The following is a 20,178-nucleotide window of genomic DNA, read 5'->3' on the forward strand; positions in this document are numbered from 1 at the left end:
CACTACTACATGATTTTTGATGATAGCACAAACATAATTTTCATAAAACACACTAGAAGTGCGTTAAGAGCTTCCTCAGGGAACACAAAAGAACCCCCGGAGGGAAACGCTTGGTGGACTGCAGTCTCCTTCGTTAGAAGACACAACCTCCCCCCTCCCACACCCCCGTTTCTGTGGCATTTCAAACACCAAGGTGCTTCCCAGAGCGGAAGGTGACCACATTCCCGTGGGTGCCGGCGTCCAGTGTCCCGGCATCGTACCTTTCATCCTGCTCAGGAGGGACAGCATCATGTGGAGACAGCAGACAGACTGTGGCTTCTCCAGAATGTCCTTTTCCTTAGAAAGCCAGACACTCAGGAGCAGAGACTGAAATTAAATTTAAATCCTTTTCAGTGTTTTAAACAGATTAGTTAAAACTGCACCAAAGTCCATCTGTGGTCAGTCTGCTCCCATGTTCTGCTTGTAGGTTCCCTGACCTCCCATCTCTGCTTTTTCCAGAGAAAGACACCACTTTTTGGTCATGGTTTTTCTATCTAAAAGTCTGTTACTCTTTTAATGCAACACAAGAGAAGTTTATCTACTGTCTTTGAACACTATTTGAAATAGTTCAGAAAGATGCCGCTGGCCTCCACTTGGGCACTGACTGCTTTGGGAACGAGGACGTGAGCAGGACGCACGCTCACTGCCCGGCACACAAACCCAGCACAGAGCCTTCCCACGGCCCGAGGGTGCAGCAAGGAGAGTGGGCAGCGGATGCCATTTCCTCTGATCTGTGTGACCGCTGTGACCAAGCAGAATTTTTTTTAGTAGCTTGTCTTTTTGTACACGCAACTTCTTACTTTAATTCTTGGGTTCTTTTTTGTTTCTGTTTTTAGAGAAGTCCCCTCTCCCCTCACCATCCATAACTGTTCGCTGTGTGTGAGGGCCGTGTCCACGTGCACGTGGGGGAGGTGAGAGAAGAACTTGTGACGGGGGCTCGTTTCCTTGCCCCTTTCGGAACAAGCAAACGTTGGGCACTGTGGTTCGTCTGCGGGATGACCCTTGTATCTACATCTCCTATGGCACAGAGACTAGGTTCTGGCCTAGTCTGAGCTTGGGGGTATCTGATAATTCTGCAGGCTGTCAGGGAAGCTCATGTTGTTCTCTAGATCATTCCTTGTCCAACGTGACCACTGTTCCTGATGATCGGATTCTAAATTTGTTTTAGGCCAACCAGGGATTATGCTTGTTACAATCTACAGAGAATGAGAAAGAGAAATTACTATTAATTAATTAAATATGGGGATTATAAATTCCTTTGACCAGTTTTGGAAGGTCTTCATGTATGTTCTCTGATGTACTTCAGACAATGATAAAAAGGAATGGACAGTTCTGGATGACGTGAGCGAGGAAGAACCGCGTTCAGCGACAAGAAGCCTCACCAGCAGCAGCTGAGGGCTGAGTCCAGCTGACTCCAAAGTGCGACACATGTCCTCAGTGGAGCTTTCTCCTTGCAGACACTTCCAAAAGAAGAAACTGCCTAGTAAACAAAAACAAAATGCGTTACCCAGTGGCTGCTTACCACATGGACAACCTTCCTGAACTGCAGTCTAACCCCCGAACAGCAGCACGGCTCAAGGGGAGAGAAGCTGCCCTTCCGTTTGCTTGGCTCAGTAAGGCAGGGAGCATCACACCGTCTCGTGGGTACACTGATCAACACAAAACGACTCTCACGACACGGCGCCTACATATCCAGAGCATCTTCAGTTAAGGAAAAACATACATTCAGTGCTTCCATTGATTTAATTTCAAAATAAGCGGCATCTCTGAGACACTATTGGCTCCTCCCAGGCTTTCTCCTAGAGGGGGAGGGGCTCCCTCTACCCGAGCAGCTCACCCCTCTACCCACCTAAGGCCACGTACTCCTCTTCACTTATCTTCTTCACGCTGATCACGTCCTTCTCACACTCTAAGTATTCCAGGAATGTCTTCACAGGCCACGTGCCGTCCGCATCGTCAGAAAATCGAACCCCAGTCCTGGCAGTCTCTTGCTTGTACTTCTCTAACAACGTCTGGAGCTTAAGGAGTTCGTTTTCGTCAAGCCTTAGTAAGACAGCCAAGTCCTTAAAAACAGGAGGGACAAATTCTGGTTAGACCAGGTCTCCTTCTCCAAATCTGCCATATGTGTCAATGCCACCATCTGAAATGAATGCAAGACCATAAATCCAAGGTGGGCTTCAATGAATGTGATTGCTATAATGTACTCTACTTAAAACCATACCCTCAAATTACTTACAACTTGACTCACGTTCCTGCGTAGCAGGTTATTTAAATAAAGTAAACTACCAGTACCATTTTTAGAAAGTTTCTTGAGATTACACTTTTCAAAAATGTTCCAGTTTTAATAAATGTGTTACTGCTTAACTGGAAAAAGATTTAGCAGGGTGTCACCTGCCACTCTTGAGCTTCTGAGGCAACTAAAGAACTAGTGAATAAGAAACTGAATCCTCTTTTTGAAGCAGCATCCACACTGTAATGTAAAGGCAATGGAAAGCACGCCTCCCTGTATCTACGTATAAATCCTCAGTGTGGCTCTCGGCGACACAGAGAGTGACACTCCCACATACAACCTGCCACCCTTTCCAACCATTTTTGTATCCTGGATGTGCGGGAGATAACTCTTATCTCCTGACATGATTACTTTTCTAAGCTAGAGAAAAGCGCGCGCACACACACTTTAAGGATCATAAATTTGCCACTGCAAGGAAAGCTTTCCTCCCCCCACACGAACATGATTGAAGCTGCATCCTTCAACAGGGCAGTTTTATTTATTCACTTAAGGTGGCTGTTTTTACAAACAAGTAGTAAACTGCGAAATGCTACTGCGCACATGCCGGTAGTTCAATGCTATGCTGAATTTATATATGAGCTTAAATGAACTATGTCCCAGAGACAGCAAATGTGAATTAATTCAGACCTGAATTTTAGTTTTGTATGCGCAAAAGTAGCCATTCAGCCTAGAAGCTGCCTGTATGTTTTGTAAAGGATCCAAACAAGTCTATAGCAAATATGGTTTTAATTCTTAAAAAGTTCTTCAAAAGGAAAACAACAATCTGAAAACTGATTTTTAAAATTTTGTCATTCTTTTATCTTTGCACACTATGTTGGGGCTATCAAGGGAAACTGAATTCTACAGGAGATTATTACAACCATACATTTAACTTTCTCTGGCAGCGCGTGAGACAGGTAGTTGGGATCTTATGAAAATATTCGGCACTAAAGAATCTATGAGATGTGCAGGCAATCCCACAAATGTAACTTAACCAACTTAAACCTTCCTGGTGCTTGAAAGATAAACAAGATGTTAAAGCGTGTAGGTCGTTTCCACTACAGAAAGAAAATCTTCTCTAATTTTTATGTTGAAGAGATTTTTAGTCATGTGTGTATATTTAGAATAAAAGGCTTCCACTAACTGTCAGAGACACCAGATAATTTTCTCAAGAGCACCGCCAGCAACCTGACATGGCTACTCTCTTCCGGAGGAGCCAGACACTCAGCCAGGGTCACGCAGTGATCTGAGGGGAAGAGAGGACGTATTTCTCTCCGTTTCCCATTAAAGACACTTTCTTTCTCTGTATAGAAAGTAAGAATTTTATAAACAGCCCTCAGAAATGAGTAATAGTGCACTTTAATAAAGATTACAAGGTGCCATCACTTTGTTTTACAGAATACAAGCATAGGACATTTACTATAATTATTTTAAACACTTGGATGTAAGAATCATTTAAAAATGTATTTCTTATATAGTACACAATGGATAAGCTGTGTATGAATCTGCTAACAACAACACAGAAAAAGTGCTGTCATCTGCTTGGCAGAATCTTTTATTTTCTTGGACGGAAATTAAAGTTTTGCTACTTCAGTAAACTGCGATCATTTAAATGGCAAAGCTTGTCCAAAAGTTGAATTATAAGAAGTAACCTTAAATGAAAAAAAGGAGTTGAGAAAAACTAGATTTTTCTAGGGTAGTAAAAACGGATTAACAATAGAATTTAATTTTCTAGCGTAAGTAACACAAATTTAACAGCAAGGCCGAGAGAGCCAGCAGGGGGTCTTGTAAAGAAAATACACCTTTATGCTTTATAAAATTCTTAATTTTCTACTTCTTTACTACCAACTTTAAAAATGGACAATAAAGAGGTTATTTTGTTTTGTATAATGAGCACTGGGAAGACTCACATGATCGGAGAGCGATGTGTCCGAATGACGACCGAGGGAGTTGAACTGACTGACAGACTCATAAAGATGGAGCAATTTCAGTTTATTGGCACAAAACTGCAGCAGCCCCTCGTCAACAGACTCAAGTTCTAAAAGGCAGAAGGAAAAAATCCATTAAGAGAGACATATTTAACAGATTCACAAAAGGCTTTTCTTCATTCAATCTCTTAATATTACGTAATTCCCTGTTCTATTTTATCAGATTCCGGGATGCTTAGGATACAGCCGATTAATAAGGCGAAGACAATTTTTCTCTCATAGCAAAATATCTAAAGTTTTAAATGAAATAAGGTGCACAAATAGTAGCAGTAAAAAAAATAACTAAAGAAAAAAGAAAGGTCTAATACTCAAATTGAAATAGATGACCTCGAAATGCTTTGAAAATGTTAACTGACAAGCAAACGGAGAGACTCATGTCGAAGCGCAGGCTGATGGCTGTCGGTGGGGGGATGGTGCGGGGCGGGGGGTGTGGAGGGGTCTAGTGGAAAAGAAAAGAAAGAGAAGACACTCGTGGACACAGACCACAGTGTGGCAACTGCCGGGGGAGGCGGAGGAGGGCAGCGGGGAACAGACGGTGACGGACGGAGACGTGGCCCGACTCGTGGCAGCGCACACACAATCCAGTGTGTACAGAGGAGGTATTGCGGGCTTGGGCACCTGGAACCTGCATCAGTTTTTTAACCAGTGTCACCCCAATAAATTCAATAAAAAGGAAAAAAAATGTTCTCTCTCAGTCCCTAACTCATAGGCTGCCTGGTAATTAGGCTCACACAGTGAAGAAAGACAAAATTCAAGCCGGCTCTTTTTGCTCTGATGTTGTTCAAGGACATTATATAATTCAACCAGAAACTGTGGATGGGGACAGATCCTCAAGAAAGGTTGGCAAAGAGACCATGAGTAGAATTCCACTTAATATTCTCTTTCAATCAGGGCTTTTTTCCCCTCCAAGATTAGTACTGAAAAAATACTCACTATATATTACATTCCTGTATGACAAATTAAATATTTATATATCAAATATCAAATGTCTATTCCTTAAAAAGGTAGACACTGAAGACCCCCCAAAACTCTTATTCAGGATCTAGTGACCTGGAATGTGTCAAAGTTGTTGTAGCCACAATAAAACTTAGAATTCTAAATCCCTGAAATTTTTAGGACTCTCATTTATGGATAGAACTTGAAAACAATGATGATTTTATAAAACTCCAACAATGGTGTTTGGTTTACGCCCAGCCCAGTGCACGATAATTTTTGGTTTAATAAATTGATATTTTGTTTAAGCTCAGTGGGAAGGAGGGGCTTTATAAGTGCACTATGTTTTTTAAAAGAGGTATTTTTAATAAGTTCTGTCCATTGAAGGAGTCCACTGTTTACCAAAAGTTAGTTTTACATCTGTGTTGAAAAAAGAACCTCAACGTGAGGATGCTTGAAGTCCTGAAAGGGTGTATTATGATTCGTTTATTAAGTCACTCTAAGTTGCCTTAGATACAATCACTAGAAAGCTGGGCTTATATAATTAACATCACAAGCAAAAAGTCATGACTAGTCAGTACCCTACACACTACAATTTAATTGATGTTAGAAAATCAGAATAAGTTGAATTTTGCTACCTGAGCTGGCTAGAGTATGGAGTTAAGCCCCACAGCTACAGATGTAACTGTTTATCAGACAGATAAATTCTGAACAGTAAAACAACCAGAAAACTCAGGACCGATTATTGAATCAGAGCCTGTGATTTTGGGAGTGGTAACTGTTTATGAGGGAAGGTTAAAATGTGGCCTCCATACACTAACAGAACTTTAATTAAATCATAAATATTTTTCATCATTATCTCAGTCGAAACATTATAGAATTCGCATCTCAAAAATCTCTGCCCTCCCATGAAGTTAAAATAAAAAAGCAGTGAAGTGAACTTCACCTCTTGCCCATGGCTTTCAAATTTTCTATGACTGTATCAGAATAATCATTCATCATTCTACAGTGGTATTTCCTCACAGGGGAAGGGTTAAAAATAAATATTTACAGTAAGGAACAGAGTCAACATATTCAGAGAAAGCTCAGATAAAGAGCAACTGCATACAATGGACAGGGAATAAAAAGGTCCCCAAATCCTAAAGGTATGAATCAAGTTTGCCTTTACCTCATATACACGATTTCCACATTAAAGGAACAGGACCGTGTAAGCCATGAATAGCTTTTCACAGAATTAGAAGGTCTGAGGTGAGTCCATGACCACCAATGGATACAAACCTTGATTTTTTAAAGTGTCCACAAGAGTCTGCGTGACATCTCTAAGGCAGGAAAATGGTAAACGTTCACTTGCCAAAATGCTTTCCAAAGCCTAGAAGAAAAATTGAGCAGTTCCAGTAATTAGAAGGCAATGATTTTGTTTAAAATTTGACATTTATGTCTATACATTCACTATCCCAAAAGGGAAGCTCTGTTTTTAAGATGCTTTAGCATACGTTCCAGTGAATTAAAGTTGCATCATAAGTAATATGTAATCAATTTTATGTCATGACAAATATGACAAAAAGTCCAGGCTGGGAATGAAGCAACTGATGTTTAACAGAAGAGCCAGGACAAAAGAGAAACGGAAAAAAAGAGAAAGCTACTCACTACTGAGATGAGTGTGAATAAGTCTGCACTATAGAAACATAAATGAAACGTAGAGGCTGTTACTGTCCTACCAGTAATAAATGCTGACAACAACTTAATCACTCCTTAATCACTGCACACGGCCGAGCCTTTAGGCCAGGCTACATGGACCCACGCGGCACCTCACCCCGCCTGCGCCTTCCTTCCCCTGGCAGAAATGTCAGAGCCTTCGCCACCCGTTCCTGAGCACCTCTTCACTCCAAAAGAAGCACCATCAGAGTCACCAATGGGAGAGACGCAGCAGTTGAGGTTCACGCCTGAGAATGTGGCAGGAGACAACCCCCAGATCACAACGCACCGCCTGTGTGTTTGTGGGGAGAAGCAGGCCAGACAGGTGGATCGAGAGGATGGAGAGGCCTAGGAATACGCGACTCCCTGGAGAATGTAAAGAAGGCCACAGAGGGAGGCAAATGCTCCAGAAAACATCACCTGCCTCTGTTGTTTACGTGACACAAGCCAGCAGCGGGCTGACCTTCTTCCCTACTATTCAGTCTTCCGAAGCCAAAATTGGTTTCTTTTCTCCCTTTAGTGTCAAAAGCAATACATGCTTTTCACTATTAGGTTTTCTAGCCTTTTTTATAAAATTCATAGTTTCATACACAATTCAGTAGCACAGGAAAAAAAAATCAAGATGCCAGTTTGCACTAGGCGCAAGTTTCCCGGTTTTGTTGTTCCATCATGTAAGAGAAGGAGAAAGACGGGGTCAAGACGAGAGGCCGTTTGGGTTCTGGTGCCCCGGCCCCGGGACTGACTCCCTAGGCTGCCTCTGCAGATGCCCACCGTGTCCCAACAGCGTCGGCCTTATACCTGACATCCTGCCCGAGGACCAGGGGAGCCTAACAGCACTGCCAGAGGAAGGGACAACGCAACTGAAAGTCACAGGGACCTGCCTATTCTACAATAAAACAAAACCAAGTGTTTTAAAAAATAAGATAAAAGGCACAAAAAGGAATCAGTTTCACTGACTTCTCCCACGTATCTAGCATCGTTTTAGGTATGGTGGAGTATAAAAATGACACGTTCAGTAAGGCCCCTCCTCGAAGGAGCTTAGAAGAGCGAAAGGTGAACAAGCTGGGGAGCTGTGACCAGCAGCCATGAACTATCCAGAAGCGCAGCAGCCTCAGCTGTCTGGCTCTGGCGAGCAGCAGAGGTGGCGGTCGCTGTGCCCGTGGGCATGGAAGTGGCCCGCCAGGTGGGGTAGAGCGGCGTTGCCAGGGGCCGGGACAGGCGCGGGGATGAAAGAAGTCACGAGTCACCACACGAGAGACCCGGAGCCGAGGCTGGGGAGCCGCAGGGCCCTCACCCAGCACGAGCGGGAACACGAGTCAGGACGGAATGCTCAGGGGCCGCTCGTCAGCAACCAGTGCAGCTGAAGCAGCTCAGAGCCTAGCAAGTGCCCCCTAGATATAAATGCAAGACAAGTTCTTTTTTTTTTTTCAGACAATTGTGGTAGGAGCTTCTTAGAGCCCAGCCAATGGCACAGGCCGAAGGGCAAGGTTTCCAGTGCACCAACCAACTCCTGTGCGCCGGCACCCCACCCAGACACGCAGAGCGTAATCACAGTTCACGGTTTATGACAGCAAGACACTGGTCACAACCGACGCATCCGTGACGGGAGAGGGACTCCAGTGCCGTCAGAGAGGAGTCGGCACCGGCGGCCGATCGTCGCACGCGTGAGCGTCAGTGTGGGCGAGGCCCAGACACGGGGCAGAGGTGACATCACAACGGACAAGGACCAGGACTCCTTTTACAGACACTTGAAAAGGCGGAAAACACACCCATGTATTTTAAAGCAGCCAAGTGAAAATGACAGAACGCTAAAGAACAGCCACGGAGAGAAAGCAAACTCTGAACACGGGCCGCCTCAGCGATGGGAGGAGGGCTCCTCAGAGGCCCTGGAAACACTCCATTTCCTCAGGCGGGGGCCTTCCCACGGGCTCCATCCCACGGGCTCCCTCTATCACTCTTTCATCTCCATATATGTTACCTATGGGGGGTATAAAACACACGCACTTGCACGTATGGTAATATGACTTACTTCAGGAAAAAAAGAAAGGAAAAAAGGGGCAGCAGGAACTGCCACATGGGAATGTCAGAAAGGATGAACATGAATAAGAACATGAAAAGAAGACTAGCCTGTCATGTTTGGAGGGGAAGTAAGAAAATAAAGATTTCCTTCAGAGGGATATGTGAGAGCTGCTCAGCAGGAAAGTCCACATGGACACTTACCTGCTTTTTGGTTGCGGGGTACTTAATATCGAGAATTACTTCCTTTATTTCGGTTTCAACCAAATCTAGAAAGAGAAAATTAAGCAAAGTAAAATTTTCATTTTACTACAGGTAAACTTTATTCTGAAACAAAAATGCATACATTTGCACCACAGTTCAGAGGGCTTCTGGGGTCTCTCATGCTGCTGTTGCAACGGCGAGCCACGCTGCCAGAGCAGGCGGCCGGAGAGCGCCACCGCAGCGCGCCTCGTTCTGAGAAGGCGCTGCCTCCGCTCACAGTCGCACCCGAGGATCTCAACCGCTCCGTTGAGAATATACCATCAACTTTTAAGAGAGCAGACACCTTATTACAGGACACCTACCAAGGCTGGGGGACTTTGTTTTCAGTAGGTCGGCTAGTTTCTTCACCAGGTGCATGTCCTTGGCACGTTCGCTCTTCTTGTCGCTGAAACAATAAACACAAGTTCGTACAGAACGTGCAATTGTTTTCCTTCTACTTCTGACACTCTCACTGTGTTCTGTCCTTTACAGTCTTCCTATTTAACTTTAAAGGTCTCATTCTAATAAGAAAAACAAACAAACAAACAAGTAAACAGTAACTACAGAACAAACAGCAAACGACAGGACTGGGAAAAAGGCAGCGGAGGGAGGTCAGTGAGTAGACACGCGATGGTCTCACCTCAGGGCCAGGTGGAAAGGGACGGTCACCGTTTTCACACTTGCAGACACGGGATCGACCAGGCAGATCTGGTAAGTCTGTGGCTGCCAACTCTGACTGGTGACATTATTCAAGCCCATTATTTTGTAGCCAGGATACAGGAGCCTGAGGAAATCACACACCAATATGTAAAACCAGCGGAGAACGGGCAGATGCCAAAAGGCGCTTCTGCTGGAGCAAAGGACTCCAATACCATCAGCAATTCAGGAGCCTTAATAAGGTAAACAAACAGAAACTGCTACCAAAGCCACAAGCGAAGCAGGACCCGACAGGCAGCACTCTACCTGCTAAAATGTGCGAGAAGATGACAGAAGCCTGGGTCTGTGTTGCAATGACAAACAGAGCATTCACCGTGTCTACCAGCTGAAGGCACCTTCGGTTCAGAGCCTCCACCATGCAAGTAAGGGACGAGGACAAATGGCAGTACAAAGGCTAACCATCACTCAGTAGCACATTAAGGCCTTTTCACAGATTTCTTCGTTACTAGGTGCGTGCAGGAAAAGCCATAATAAAAAACAATTCACGTCTCAATGTGCAAAGCAGTAAGCAGGTTTAAGGACAGCTTTCCTTGGCGCGAGCACGGCCCTGCGTCGCGGGGAGGGTGCCCGCCGGCGGTGCAGCTTACCTACAGTGCTTGCCCACGTTGAAGGCCCCCACTCGGGGCCCCTGCTGTGTGCTCCACACTTCCAGAATCCCCCGCCTCGGGGCGTAGATGACCAGGAACTGAGCGACACGACTGGGACCCTGAGCGTTTCCAAACGGGGAAGAATCCGCCTTTTCTGGGACCCTTTCGTGGAGGTCCTCTACAATTTGGATCCAACCAATCTGGGCGTCCCGATACCCTTAGAGACAGAAGAAAAGGGATGCGAATTAGTGCGTTAACTGAAGTTTAATAGAAGCCTTCTGCAGCACTATGGGATTTAGGGGGAGGGATTTAAGAAAAGCTATAAAACTGTTACTTTTAAATTATAAAATATCTTCAACAGAAAATTGTATTAATTACAATAAATATAGAATCAATCGTGAAGTTTTAGTAACTCTTAATATTTTTCTCTATTTGCTTCAGATCACTTTTTTTCCCCCGAAGAAACAGGTTTCGCTGCGGCCTCGTGAGTACCCTTCTCTGACCCCACTCCCTTGCCTCCCTCTCTTTAAAAACCTCTTCCCCTTTAAAGCATTCTGGGGAGGTGATCGGTTTGGATTTAAAATAAAAGTCTAATTAAAATACAAGAAAGAGATCAAACTGATCTCCTGCTACTCAAGTCCCCTTGGTGGTAGGGAGCCAGGGGGTGACAGACTGCGGCGCCCACACGTGAGAAGATGCCGCCGGCACGTTTTCCTTCCTGGGACGCCCCGCTCACAGGCAACTGGTGCCTCCCTTCCCAGCACAGGGAGGGGACCGGCGGCACCAACAGCCAGCAGGCGGGCAAGAAGGCCAGCAGCAGGAGGGCCACCAGGACTGGGACCGGCTGCTGTGCCTCTGTCTTCTGTGTCCTGGGAAAGTCCTGCTGAGAACCGGCCCCTGACGCTACTTCAGAAGACAAACACCAGGAGAATGATGGAGCTGCAGCACCGAAACCTGCTTCTACAGACGCTCAGACACGTGGCAGGTAAGCGCTGCAGGCGTTCTTTGGCAAGAAAATGAGAGGAGATTCAACTGCTCCAGGATACTTTAAGGTCCTCAAATCCTCACATTGTTCAATACAGACCAGACTGCACCATAATGTGTTTCCAACCTGTGCTGACGTGTTACTATTCCAGATGATTCCAAATGATGCGTTCTCTACTTCTTCCTTAGCCAGAGACATTTTATTTTGTTCGGGTTGACAGTGAGCCTTCATATTTTCAAGTCCCCCTCACAGTTAGGTAACACCATGACTAACTCCTGGCTAATGGTTTACAGAAAAAGGATGGAGGGACTTCAGGAAATATCTCCAAAGCAGACTGACTCAATTGGCAGTTCTTCCTGGCCCCTTCCTCCTTCCTGGGATAGAGATAAGAAGGCCGGAGCTCCAGCGGCCCTTTGCACCATGAGGTAACCTTGGGTAGGAAAGCTACCTGGCCAGACACTGGGTTCCTGAGGATATTGTGGTGATTTCGTATCAGTCCTGTACTTGAATCTGCTATTAGCAGCTAAATGCAACTCCCAACTGACGAAGTTACCGAGAAACCAAGTGAACTGACCCAGGCATTGGATATGGAAGTCAACTCAGCAAAGATAGATTTTACAAGATTTTGCTAACTGAAATCTGAAAAACTTGGCATTTTAGATTTGGGAAGAACATCTGACTCAAGCACGGCCTTGTGAAGTGGAATGAATGTAGCAGGGGCAAAAAAGTGAGTTCAGGAATTGACAATCATAGTGAGAATTGAAAAGTATGTAAAAAAGAGGTTGGAAATGCCTATGAGTTCATCAAACTTAAAGATACACCAATTGGATTACTGGATCAAGTGTTGCTGATATGAGTTCATGTTTAAAAAAAAAAAAAAGCATAAAGATAAAGAATTAAACTGTGTTATCAACCAGTAGCGAAAAGATGAAAATGTTGCTTAACTATTGGGGTAAAAAGAAATTAGCCTTTTTTTCTGGATTTTCGTAGGGAAGTACCTTTCCACATGCGTATTGCAATTCCTCTGGCTACATCCAATAAAATAACTCTGCCAAAATCATCCGTTACTGCCGCCAGTGTGTTGCATGGAGACACACATATGCTTTCACCATGGCGTCTAGAATCTGGAAGCCCAAATCTGATATTCAAAAGAAAATAAAAAGCTCCAACCATTATTTCAAGCTAGGAATATATACCACAAGAACAAAATACATAAATGAAACAGGCTGAATCTGTTTTTATATAAAGAAATATGACCCTTGCATGGACTAATAATCAACTATTCATGCCTAACATTTTGTACTATAAAATATATTAAAAAGTTTCTACCATTATAAAATAAAAACATCTATATTTTATTCCATCTGTCTTCTATATAAATACCCACAACCTTATATTTTCAAAGAACATCAAGTACATTATATCTTTCCTTAATCAAGTGTTATGTTGTAGAAAACAATACCCTCACAATGAACTAAATTTTAGAAAACTATGCTCCTGTCCAGGCATCTTTTGGCTATTTGAAGTTCTTATTCCTAATCTGCTCTCTTTTTTTGATAGGTATCATATCTTCCTGATTCCAGTGTTATCAGTCTAAAGCAAGAACTTCCCTTCTACATAGTTACCTCTAAGCTGCTCTTGGTCTATAATCAGTCTCATTAGACCTCTGAGTAAAATAAAAGTAAAGAGGTGCTGAGAACGGGCCAGGGGAGCTCACGATGACTAAAGTCCCTGAGGCAAAGTGCTCAGATTTGGGACGCACAGGGCCATCTGGCTCATTTCTTCATTCCTGGGTGAATTTAAAAATTGGCATTTTAAAATAAAATCAAAAAACCTTAGAAGATAAACTTCAATACATTTTGATAACATTCTATCTCTTTAGGTGAAGGGCATCTAAAGATAGGAGGTCCTATTTCCCTTCACAGTAATACTTTATATTAGGTAATAAAAATTAATTTTAAAACAAAATCCAGCAAATATCTCACCCTCTCCTCCCAAACCTGACAAATATACTAAACGTCCTATGCACCACTGACGTAAGCGAGGAAATAGAGCCAGCATTCTGAGGAGGGCCTGAACGCATGTGACGAACAAAACTATTTTTAAAAATAAATTCATCAGCTACCACAAAATTAACTTCCCTGCCACTTAGGCTATGTTAACAAATGCACACAGAACAGCTGCCAACATGGCAGGCAGGCAGCAGGGAATGAGGCAGGAAGAGCCACTGTTCTCCTGGAACCGGCATTCCGCTGGGGGACTCATCCCAAACCAGTGACTCCAGAGGCCCCGAAGACTCGTGAGACTCACTGGGAGGCCGCCCCCTCCCAGCCCACCGCTGCCAGCACTGACGATGGAGACACGCAGGGCAGACTTGCCTGACAGCCAGCGGGGTGGCCGGTTCCACCTTTGGCTTCTGCTTCGGGGCAGCTTCTTCCTCGTGCTTGCTCTTCCAGCCAAGCCAACCACTGAAAAGAGGGAAGGTGAAGATAAAACCAGGGCTTCTGGAGGGTCAAGGCGCAGACTCTGAAATAAGAGGCCCAGACCAAGCTGGACAGGGATCAGATGAGTTTGAACGCAACTGCCATGCGATTACCTGGCGGCATTAAACAAGGCGGAGGTGAGTTTGCTGGCGACGGCCAGGGCCACGTGAGACAACAACGGCTGTGTGCTTCCCTGGAAAACAGGACGCGCGGGGAGAAAGCTTAAGGGCTGGCGGGGAACACGATGCGCTTCCTAAACGAGGCCCAGTGTAAAACGTTTGAGAAGCTGCAAAGCCTGGACTAGCAAAATAGGCAGCTTCTTTCAGACGGTCAGTAGAGTCTTCAAGGTAGGACGCAGCAACATTGCCAAAAGCTTAACTGTATAGTGTAAATGTCAAAATCACTGGTAGTCTATTTACCTTTAGGAACTCCCTCCTTAAGTTGTAATTTAATTGAAAATTTTAAACTAGGGCATTAAGAGGGCATTACTGAAGCAGGGATGTGGATTTCCCATCCACACACAACTGGCCCTTTCCCCTCTTTTTTTCTTTAAAAAAAAAATCTTTTTATTAAAGTAAAAAGAGGTCGAGCAATCCCGAGAAGGCTGCTTTTCAAGAGAGAAATGAGAGCTGCCACATCGAACACCTGACTCCCCCGGTTTGAGAAGCAGTTTTCACCACGTGGATGATGGCAGCTGGCAGCTTGTTCTGCGCTGACAAGTCCTCGCGGACGCGCGTCCCTGGCAGCCACCAGCCCCAGCCCTGCGCTCCGGACCACGGCCCCACTCCCCAAAGACAGCCCAAGTGTCTGAGAACTCTGGGCCTCAGAAACAAAGAGCCCATTTTACATTGACTTTAGCACCTTTCCAGTTCATTTGAAGAATTTAGAAAAAACGTGAGCTGAGGTTTATTTGCATTTAAATTGATACTTAACAATGTAAACTGCTTAATTTTTCCCAGGCTAAGGTACCATGCCCATTCTGTAGCCAACCATTCTGTAGTTGAAAAACCGACCGGTGGCCTTACTCATGCTCAGGGATGGAACTCTCACCTCCAAAGCGTAGAAGAAGCCGGTAAACGGGTTGGACCCTACAGTGATATACTGCGACATGGCAGGCGGGCTGTTTTTAATGGCTGCATTAAATCCGCCTATATTGGAGGCAGTCTTCATCTGATCAAAAGGCGACAGCGTCATAATGCCTAATGATAAAGTGACAACAGCACATGACTTGAATGCACTGAAGTGGCACTGCCATTGCAGGTCACTGAATGTTTACTTCAATTCCATTCTAAGATACTAACTTCTCAATTTTATTTAGCAGATAAAAGAAGTTTTTGAACGCTACAAAATTAATGTCATAACATACGCATTAGACTAAAACTGCCGTCTGCCATTCCTCTGAGCTATAAAAACATTGCGTCTCATCTCTGCTGCTTCCTCTGCCGAGAACGCTCTCCCCGCCCCTCTCCCCGGGCCGGCCCTTCTGAACGCCCTGTCCCCTCCCAGGAGAGGCCTTTCCTCTGAGGTCCACCGGGAGCACCCTCCGCCTTTATCACAACCCTGTGATTTTTTTCATGATGCGCACTAACAGTCTGGTGTTACCACATTTATACACCTGGTTTGATCGTGTACTGTCTGTCTGCTCACTGCCAGACGCAAACTTCAGCAGGCAGCGGCCCGTCTGCCTTGCATTTCTAGCACCGACATTAGCTCCAGGGACACAACAGGTAGTTACTTGTTCATTTATTTATTGAATGAACTAGTCAGAACTTTAAAGTTCACGGCACTTGTTGTTCATTTTGTAGGCCGGGAGATAAATGAATAGAGTCATATTTTCTATCCAGTCATTTCCCCTAGCCTGTTACAATGTCCCAAAGTTTAATTAACAGAACAGGGACGCTACCCTGCACTGAACTCAACACTTTGGAATTTTGTAGCATTTTTACCACTTTGGAATTCGGGGGCATTTTTATGGTAGCAAAAGAGTAAAGACAAACTGAAGGTCCATCACTAAGACGTTAAGCACAGAGTAGTCCACAGGATGCTATGCGACAGTAACCAGGGGGCGTGTGCACCAGGAACCTCCAGTCCGGCCTCAGGTCCATGCTCCGGCCCCTCCTCCCTGCTCCCTCCCAGCGCCACTGTGTGCATTATGCGGACTTCCGGTCGGGCTCAGGCAGTTCAGACGCCCCGTCAGGAGATCAGAGAGAGTTAAGGAGAATGAAGTCAGGATATCTATTTCCCCGCAACCACCAAACAAAAGTCCATCCCTCTACAAGGGCGAAATGCGTCTCACGTCCGCCCCCCTCTCTCCGCTCCAGCCAGTCCGCTGTCCACAGCCACTGGGACCGCAGTCCTGTGACCGCCCCACGTTTCTGTCAGCGGGACCCACACTTCCTGACAGCGGGACGTGCTTGTCTTTCCACCCCTGGTCGCCTCACGCCTAGCACAGTAGGCCTTCAAATCCTGGTCGCAAGGGGAAACCTGCTCTTACCTGCAGTCTGCTGGTTTAAGGGTTATGTTAAAAAAAGACTAATCTGTATGGTAATTATAGGGATTAAACTTTTCTGCAGAAAAATTAAGTCAAGTAGTGAGTGACTTAATGCTGCTGCTGAAGGCATAATTAGGGAAACTGTGAACGACATAAATCTGTGATAATTTGTAAGTCTGAACAAACTTCCAAGTATCGCATTAAAAGCGTTGCATGTTCTTTTCACATAAGAATAAATCTACATTTCTAATCAGTGAGATACTTCAATCAAAAAGTATAAGAAGTAAATTCCGAAAGAACTGAACTAGTAATGCTTACCAATACTAGCATGATCAATAATGGTGTCGATGTCTTGTAGACCCCATTTCTTATAAGCTAGTGGTGGTGGTTGTATGTTCTCATTGCCTGATGCTGCAGCTGTCAAAAATTAGACAAACCCAACTTGACTACAAAGGATAGAATGTAGTCACTTATTATTCTAAAATTTCAACTTATAATAACAGGACAAAGTAATGCTAAACAAGGCATACAGTGAGGTCTCGTCCCGCCCAGACAATGCACATAAAACAAACATTAAAAGAGCACATTGGCTGTCATGGGAGGTTCTGGAGCACTCCAGCAATTAACTTCATTACTGGCGAAGACTTAACCTTCTTGACTATTTCTAATAATCAAGCTCAATTCAAAACACAATTGGAGCCACATAAGCAATTTCTCCCCTGGAGAGAGATTGTGGCCCTGCCCAGGGTGGTATAGATCCTGGTATTTTTACCGATTTTAAGGCTTTTCTTCCCCCTATTTTACCATCTTTGAAATTGGGGTGTAAAACTGACGGGGTGTGTCTCTCACTGGAGGAAAACTGGCCCAGCCACTGCCAACCGAGTGAGAAATTTGGTGGCTCAGCTTTGACACAGCTGCAAATCTCCCCTAACTGGCCAGGACATGTTGCTGAGCTGCTCCTGCGCGGGGCACACTCTCTGCGGCAACACGGCAACGGTGTTGATGTTTCCGTTCTCGCCTGTGTCTGACTAAGCCGCCTGGCCAGCAACGTACGCCCGTTTCCACGGCAGCGGGCTTTTTCCTTTAAATCCAGTATGGGAAGGCCTTTCTAATGCAGTAGACATATTTAACTGCCTAGGTAGGTTCAATTAAACAAGTCAAACGTCGTCACAAGTTTGCTACTTCCTGCCAAAAAATTACCTTTTGCTACTTGATTTCGACAGGCACGAAGAGACTGAAAAAGGCTAAATCCATCGATAGTCACAATGGCAGCTGGATATAAGATACTCAACTCTTCATTCTACCAAAGGAAAAGGGAAGAAGAAAATAATCATTGCCAAATAAGAGTGTCCATTTTTCTATTAGAGCCAAATGTCATGACTGATGTAAAAAAAAAAATGCTATGACTACACAACTGTCACCCACCAACACACAAAACAGTTTCAGGCGGGGAAAAAGTAAAAATAAATGGAAAACCCATTTCAGAATGCCTTTGGCCAGGGACTCCTCAGGGGAAAGCCACTGGTACTCCGCGTGCAGACTCGCACACTACCTGCTCGGTCACGCCAGGGTGTCGGGGGATTTCGTACGTCCTGCACTTCAGCTGCAGCACCGGGTCCTCATTCAGAAGTTGTGCGAGCAAGAGCACCCCATTCTAGGAGGAGCAGAAAGGAGAGCCCTGCTGTTTTCTCGGCATTACACCTGAACAGGCACGGCCAAGCAGAGAGCACCGTCTCCCCACCTAGTCCTCCAGGCCCTCTCCTCTCGGAAGAATGTGCCACTTCTCTTCTGACCGCTTTTGCCAGGCTCTCCTACCCCCACCCCTGCCCTGTGCAGCCCCTACCCTCATCGAGTGTCACCTACACACTTCCAGAAGCAGGGAATGAGTCCCCGGTGAGCACAACGGGGCTGCAAGACCAGGGTGCCGGGCAGCGGGGGCTTTCCGCCTGCCGGGCGCTGAGCTCACCTCCGTGTAGAAGCGCACGGAACCAGAGGTGAAGCCCAGCACAGTGCAGGTCCAGTCGGGACGCCCGGTGGAACTCCTGCCACAGACAAAACTCGTGACTGGGACAGCTCGTAAGGCACAGCAAAGCGAGCCAACAGCTCTTACTTATCCTTACCTCTTCTGGCTCGCCAGTGGGATGCACAGAGCACTGGTTACACATTCCCTGAAAACAGAAACAACATCGTGTGCTTATCCAACACAGGCACCCATGGCTCTCCTTCCAGGCTCAGGCACTGCGGGAGGGCGGGGAGGGAGGGAGCTCTGTGGGCCAGTCTGATTCAACACCCAAGCCAATTCACCTGCAAGCTCTGCCCCAGGTCTGATCAGAAAACCCACTGCCATGAAACGTAATGTCCCATTCTCTTGAGGTAAATAAAAGAAAAACAAACAGTATTCTTCATTCTGTATTGTCGTGAAAAGCATGAAAGTAAAGAACGTCAAACTCGACCGTGGGCGGATTTCGGACGCGGAGCTGAGAAAGTACCGATGCCCACCAGCGGCCTCCGCGTCCCACTGTCGGCCGCCCCTCCGCAGCCCTGAGACCGCGGGCAGAGGGCGGCAGGGTCCGCCGGCCCCATTCCTGCAGGTCTGCAGAGCACACTCCCCTAGGGACTGACTGTCCTTGCGCCGGCGGCGGCTGCGGCTTCATCTTTTGCAGAGATTGCCCCTGAGAACCTGTTTCTAAGCACATGCCAGCCCAGATGTTCCCTAGGAGATTTCCTTTCTGACAGGCAGACTTGAAAAATTTGCCAGGAGCTCAGAGACCAAGCCTTGAAATTAAAATAACTCCCTGACTGACTGTTACTGAAGTAGTCAGACTGCAGGACCATCACCAGCTTATTCAAGAAACGATTAAAAAAAACAAAGAAAGAAAGAAACAATAAACACTCTAGCCCCGTACATCATAGTAGGTAATCACTGAACAGAATCAATCTTTTTGTTTTCTTTAAAGTGATTCAGCCATTATTTTTGCTTTGCATGTGTGACGGAAATTAAACGTCTTTAAAATGTTTTAGACTAAATGGCTCAGAGAGAAGTCTGTTCATTTTTTGAGAAGACATTTCACTGAGTATCTACAATGTGCCGGGCATGTACTACCGGCTTCCACTTGGTTGTCTTTTCTCTGAATTTAAAGTGAAAAATCTTGCTTATTCTGATCAGAGAGCTTTGAGTCATTTAATTCAAAACAGTTTTTGGCTCCAGACTCTGGGCTGGGCTCTATCACATAGCCACGCTAGAGATTTGATTTTAAAACTCTTACTGAGTCAGCAGGAAACCTGACTTTACCAACTTGCATTTCTAAAGTATTTATGAGTTTTACGAATTCATGTATCCTTGGGGTGGCGAACACACAATACAACGTATATATGATGTATTACAGAATTATACACCTGAAACCTATATAATTTCATTAACCAATGTCACTCCAATAAATTCAATAAAATAAAGAAAGAAAGAACTAATGTAGCGCTGTTGCCTTTAAGTACAAACTCAATGCTAGGAAAGCAGAGAAAATAATTATTGCCCTTGACTTTCTGGCTGAATAAAATCAGTAATGAAAAACAGAAAAAGATAAAATGTAGGAAGGATGTTATAATATTCTTTCTGAATGCTTCTTTAAATCCTCTCCAAATAGCTGGGTTTTTTAAAAGTAATCACATGATGAGTAAACTTAAGGTTTGTGAACTGAATTGGCTCTACAACCTCAAAGTTGGAATGAACATTTA

The 20,178-nt window shown here is 45.0% G+C and overlaps 1 protein-coding gene and 1 non-coding gene across 2 annotated transcripts in view; both read right to left on the reverse strand.

Moving 5' to 3' along the window:
* RAB3GAP2 (RAB3 GTPase activating non-catalytic protein subunit 2) overlaps positions 1-20,178 on the reverse strand; it is a 52,952-nt gene that overhangs the window by 16,056 nt on the left and 16,718 nt on the right. The window contains exons 5-22 of the mRNA XM_054576606.1: positions 18,567-18,614; positions 18,413-18,488; positions 17,999-18,100; positions 17,647-17,746; positions 16,765-16,863; positions 15,006-15,154; positions 14,069-14,148; positions 13,851-13,940; positions 12,471-12,610; positions 10,488-10,704; positions 9,824-9,967; positions 9,507-9,589; positions 9,145-9,209; positions 6,508-6,598; positions 4,219-4,346; positions 1,889-2,102; positions 1,422-1,519; positions 261-366 (exon numbers count right to left, since the gene is read on the reverse strand). Of these exons, the coding sequence (XP_054432581.1) occupies positions 261-366; positions 1,422-1,519; positions 1,889-2,102; positions 4,219-4,346; positions 6,508-6,598; positions 9,145-9,209; positions 9,507-9,589; positions 9,824-9,967; positions 10,488-10,704; positions 12,471-12,610; positions 13,851-13,940; positions 14,069-14,148; positions 15,006-15,154; positions 16,765-16,863; positions 17,647-17,746; positions 17,999-18,100; positions 18,413-18,488; positions 18,567-18,614 (2,030 nt within the window). The remainder of the gene's footprint in view (positions 1-260; positions 367-1,421; positions 1,520-1,888; positions 2,103-4,218; positions 4,347-6,507; positions 6,599-9,144; positions 9,210-9,506; positions 9,590-9,823; positions 9,968-10,487; positions 10,705-12,470; positions 12,611-13,850; positions 13,941-14,068; positions 14,149-15,005; positions 15,155-16,764; positions 16,864-17,646; positions 17,747-17,998; positions 18,101-18,412; positions 18,489-18,566; positions 18,615-20,178) is intronic.
* LOC129073102 (small nucleolar RNA SNORA36 family) lies at positions 15,753-15,884 on the reverse strand. Its single transcript, XR_008529411.1, has one exon. It is a non-coding gene; the product is annotated as a small nucleolar RNA SNORA36 family (small nucleolar RNA).

The sequence above is a fragment of the Pteronotus mesoamericanus genome, unplaced genomic scaffold, assembly GCF_021234165.1.
Source record: "Pteronotus mesoamericanus isolate MK-2021 breed Mesoamerican mustached bat unplaced genomic scaffold, CSHL_Meso_final contig_347, whole genome shotgun sequence".
NCBI classification, from domain to species: domain Eukaryota; kingdom Metazoa; phylum Chordata; class Mammalia; order Chiroptera; family Mormoopidae; genus Pteronotus; species Pteronotus mesoamericanus.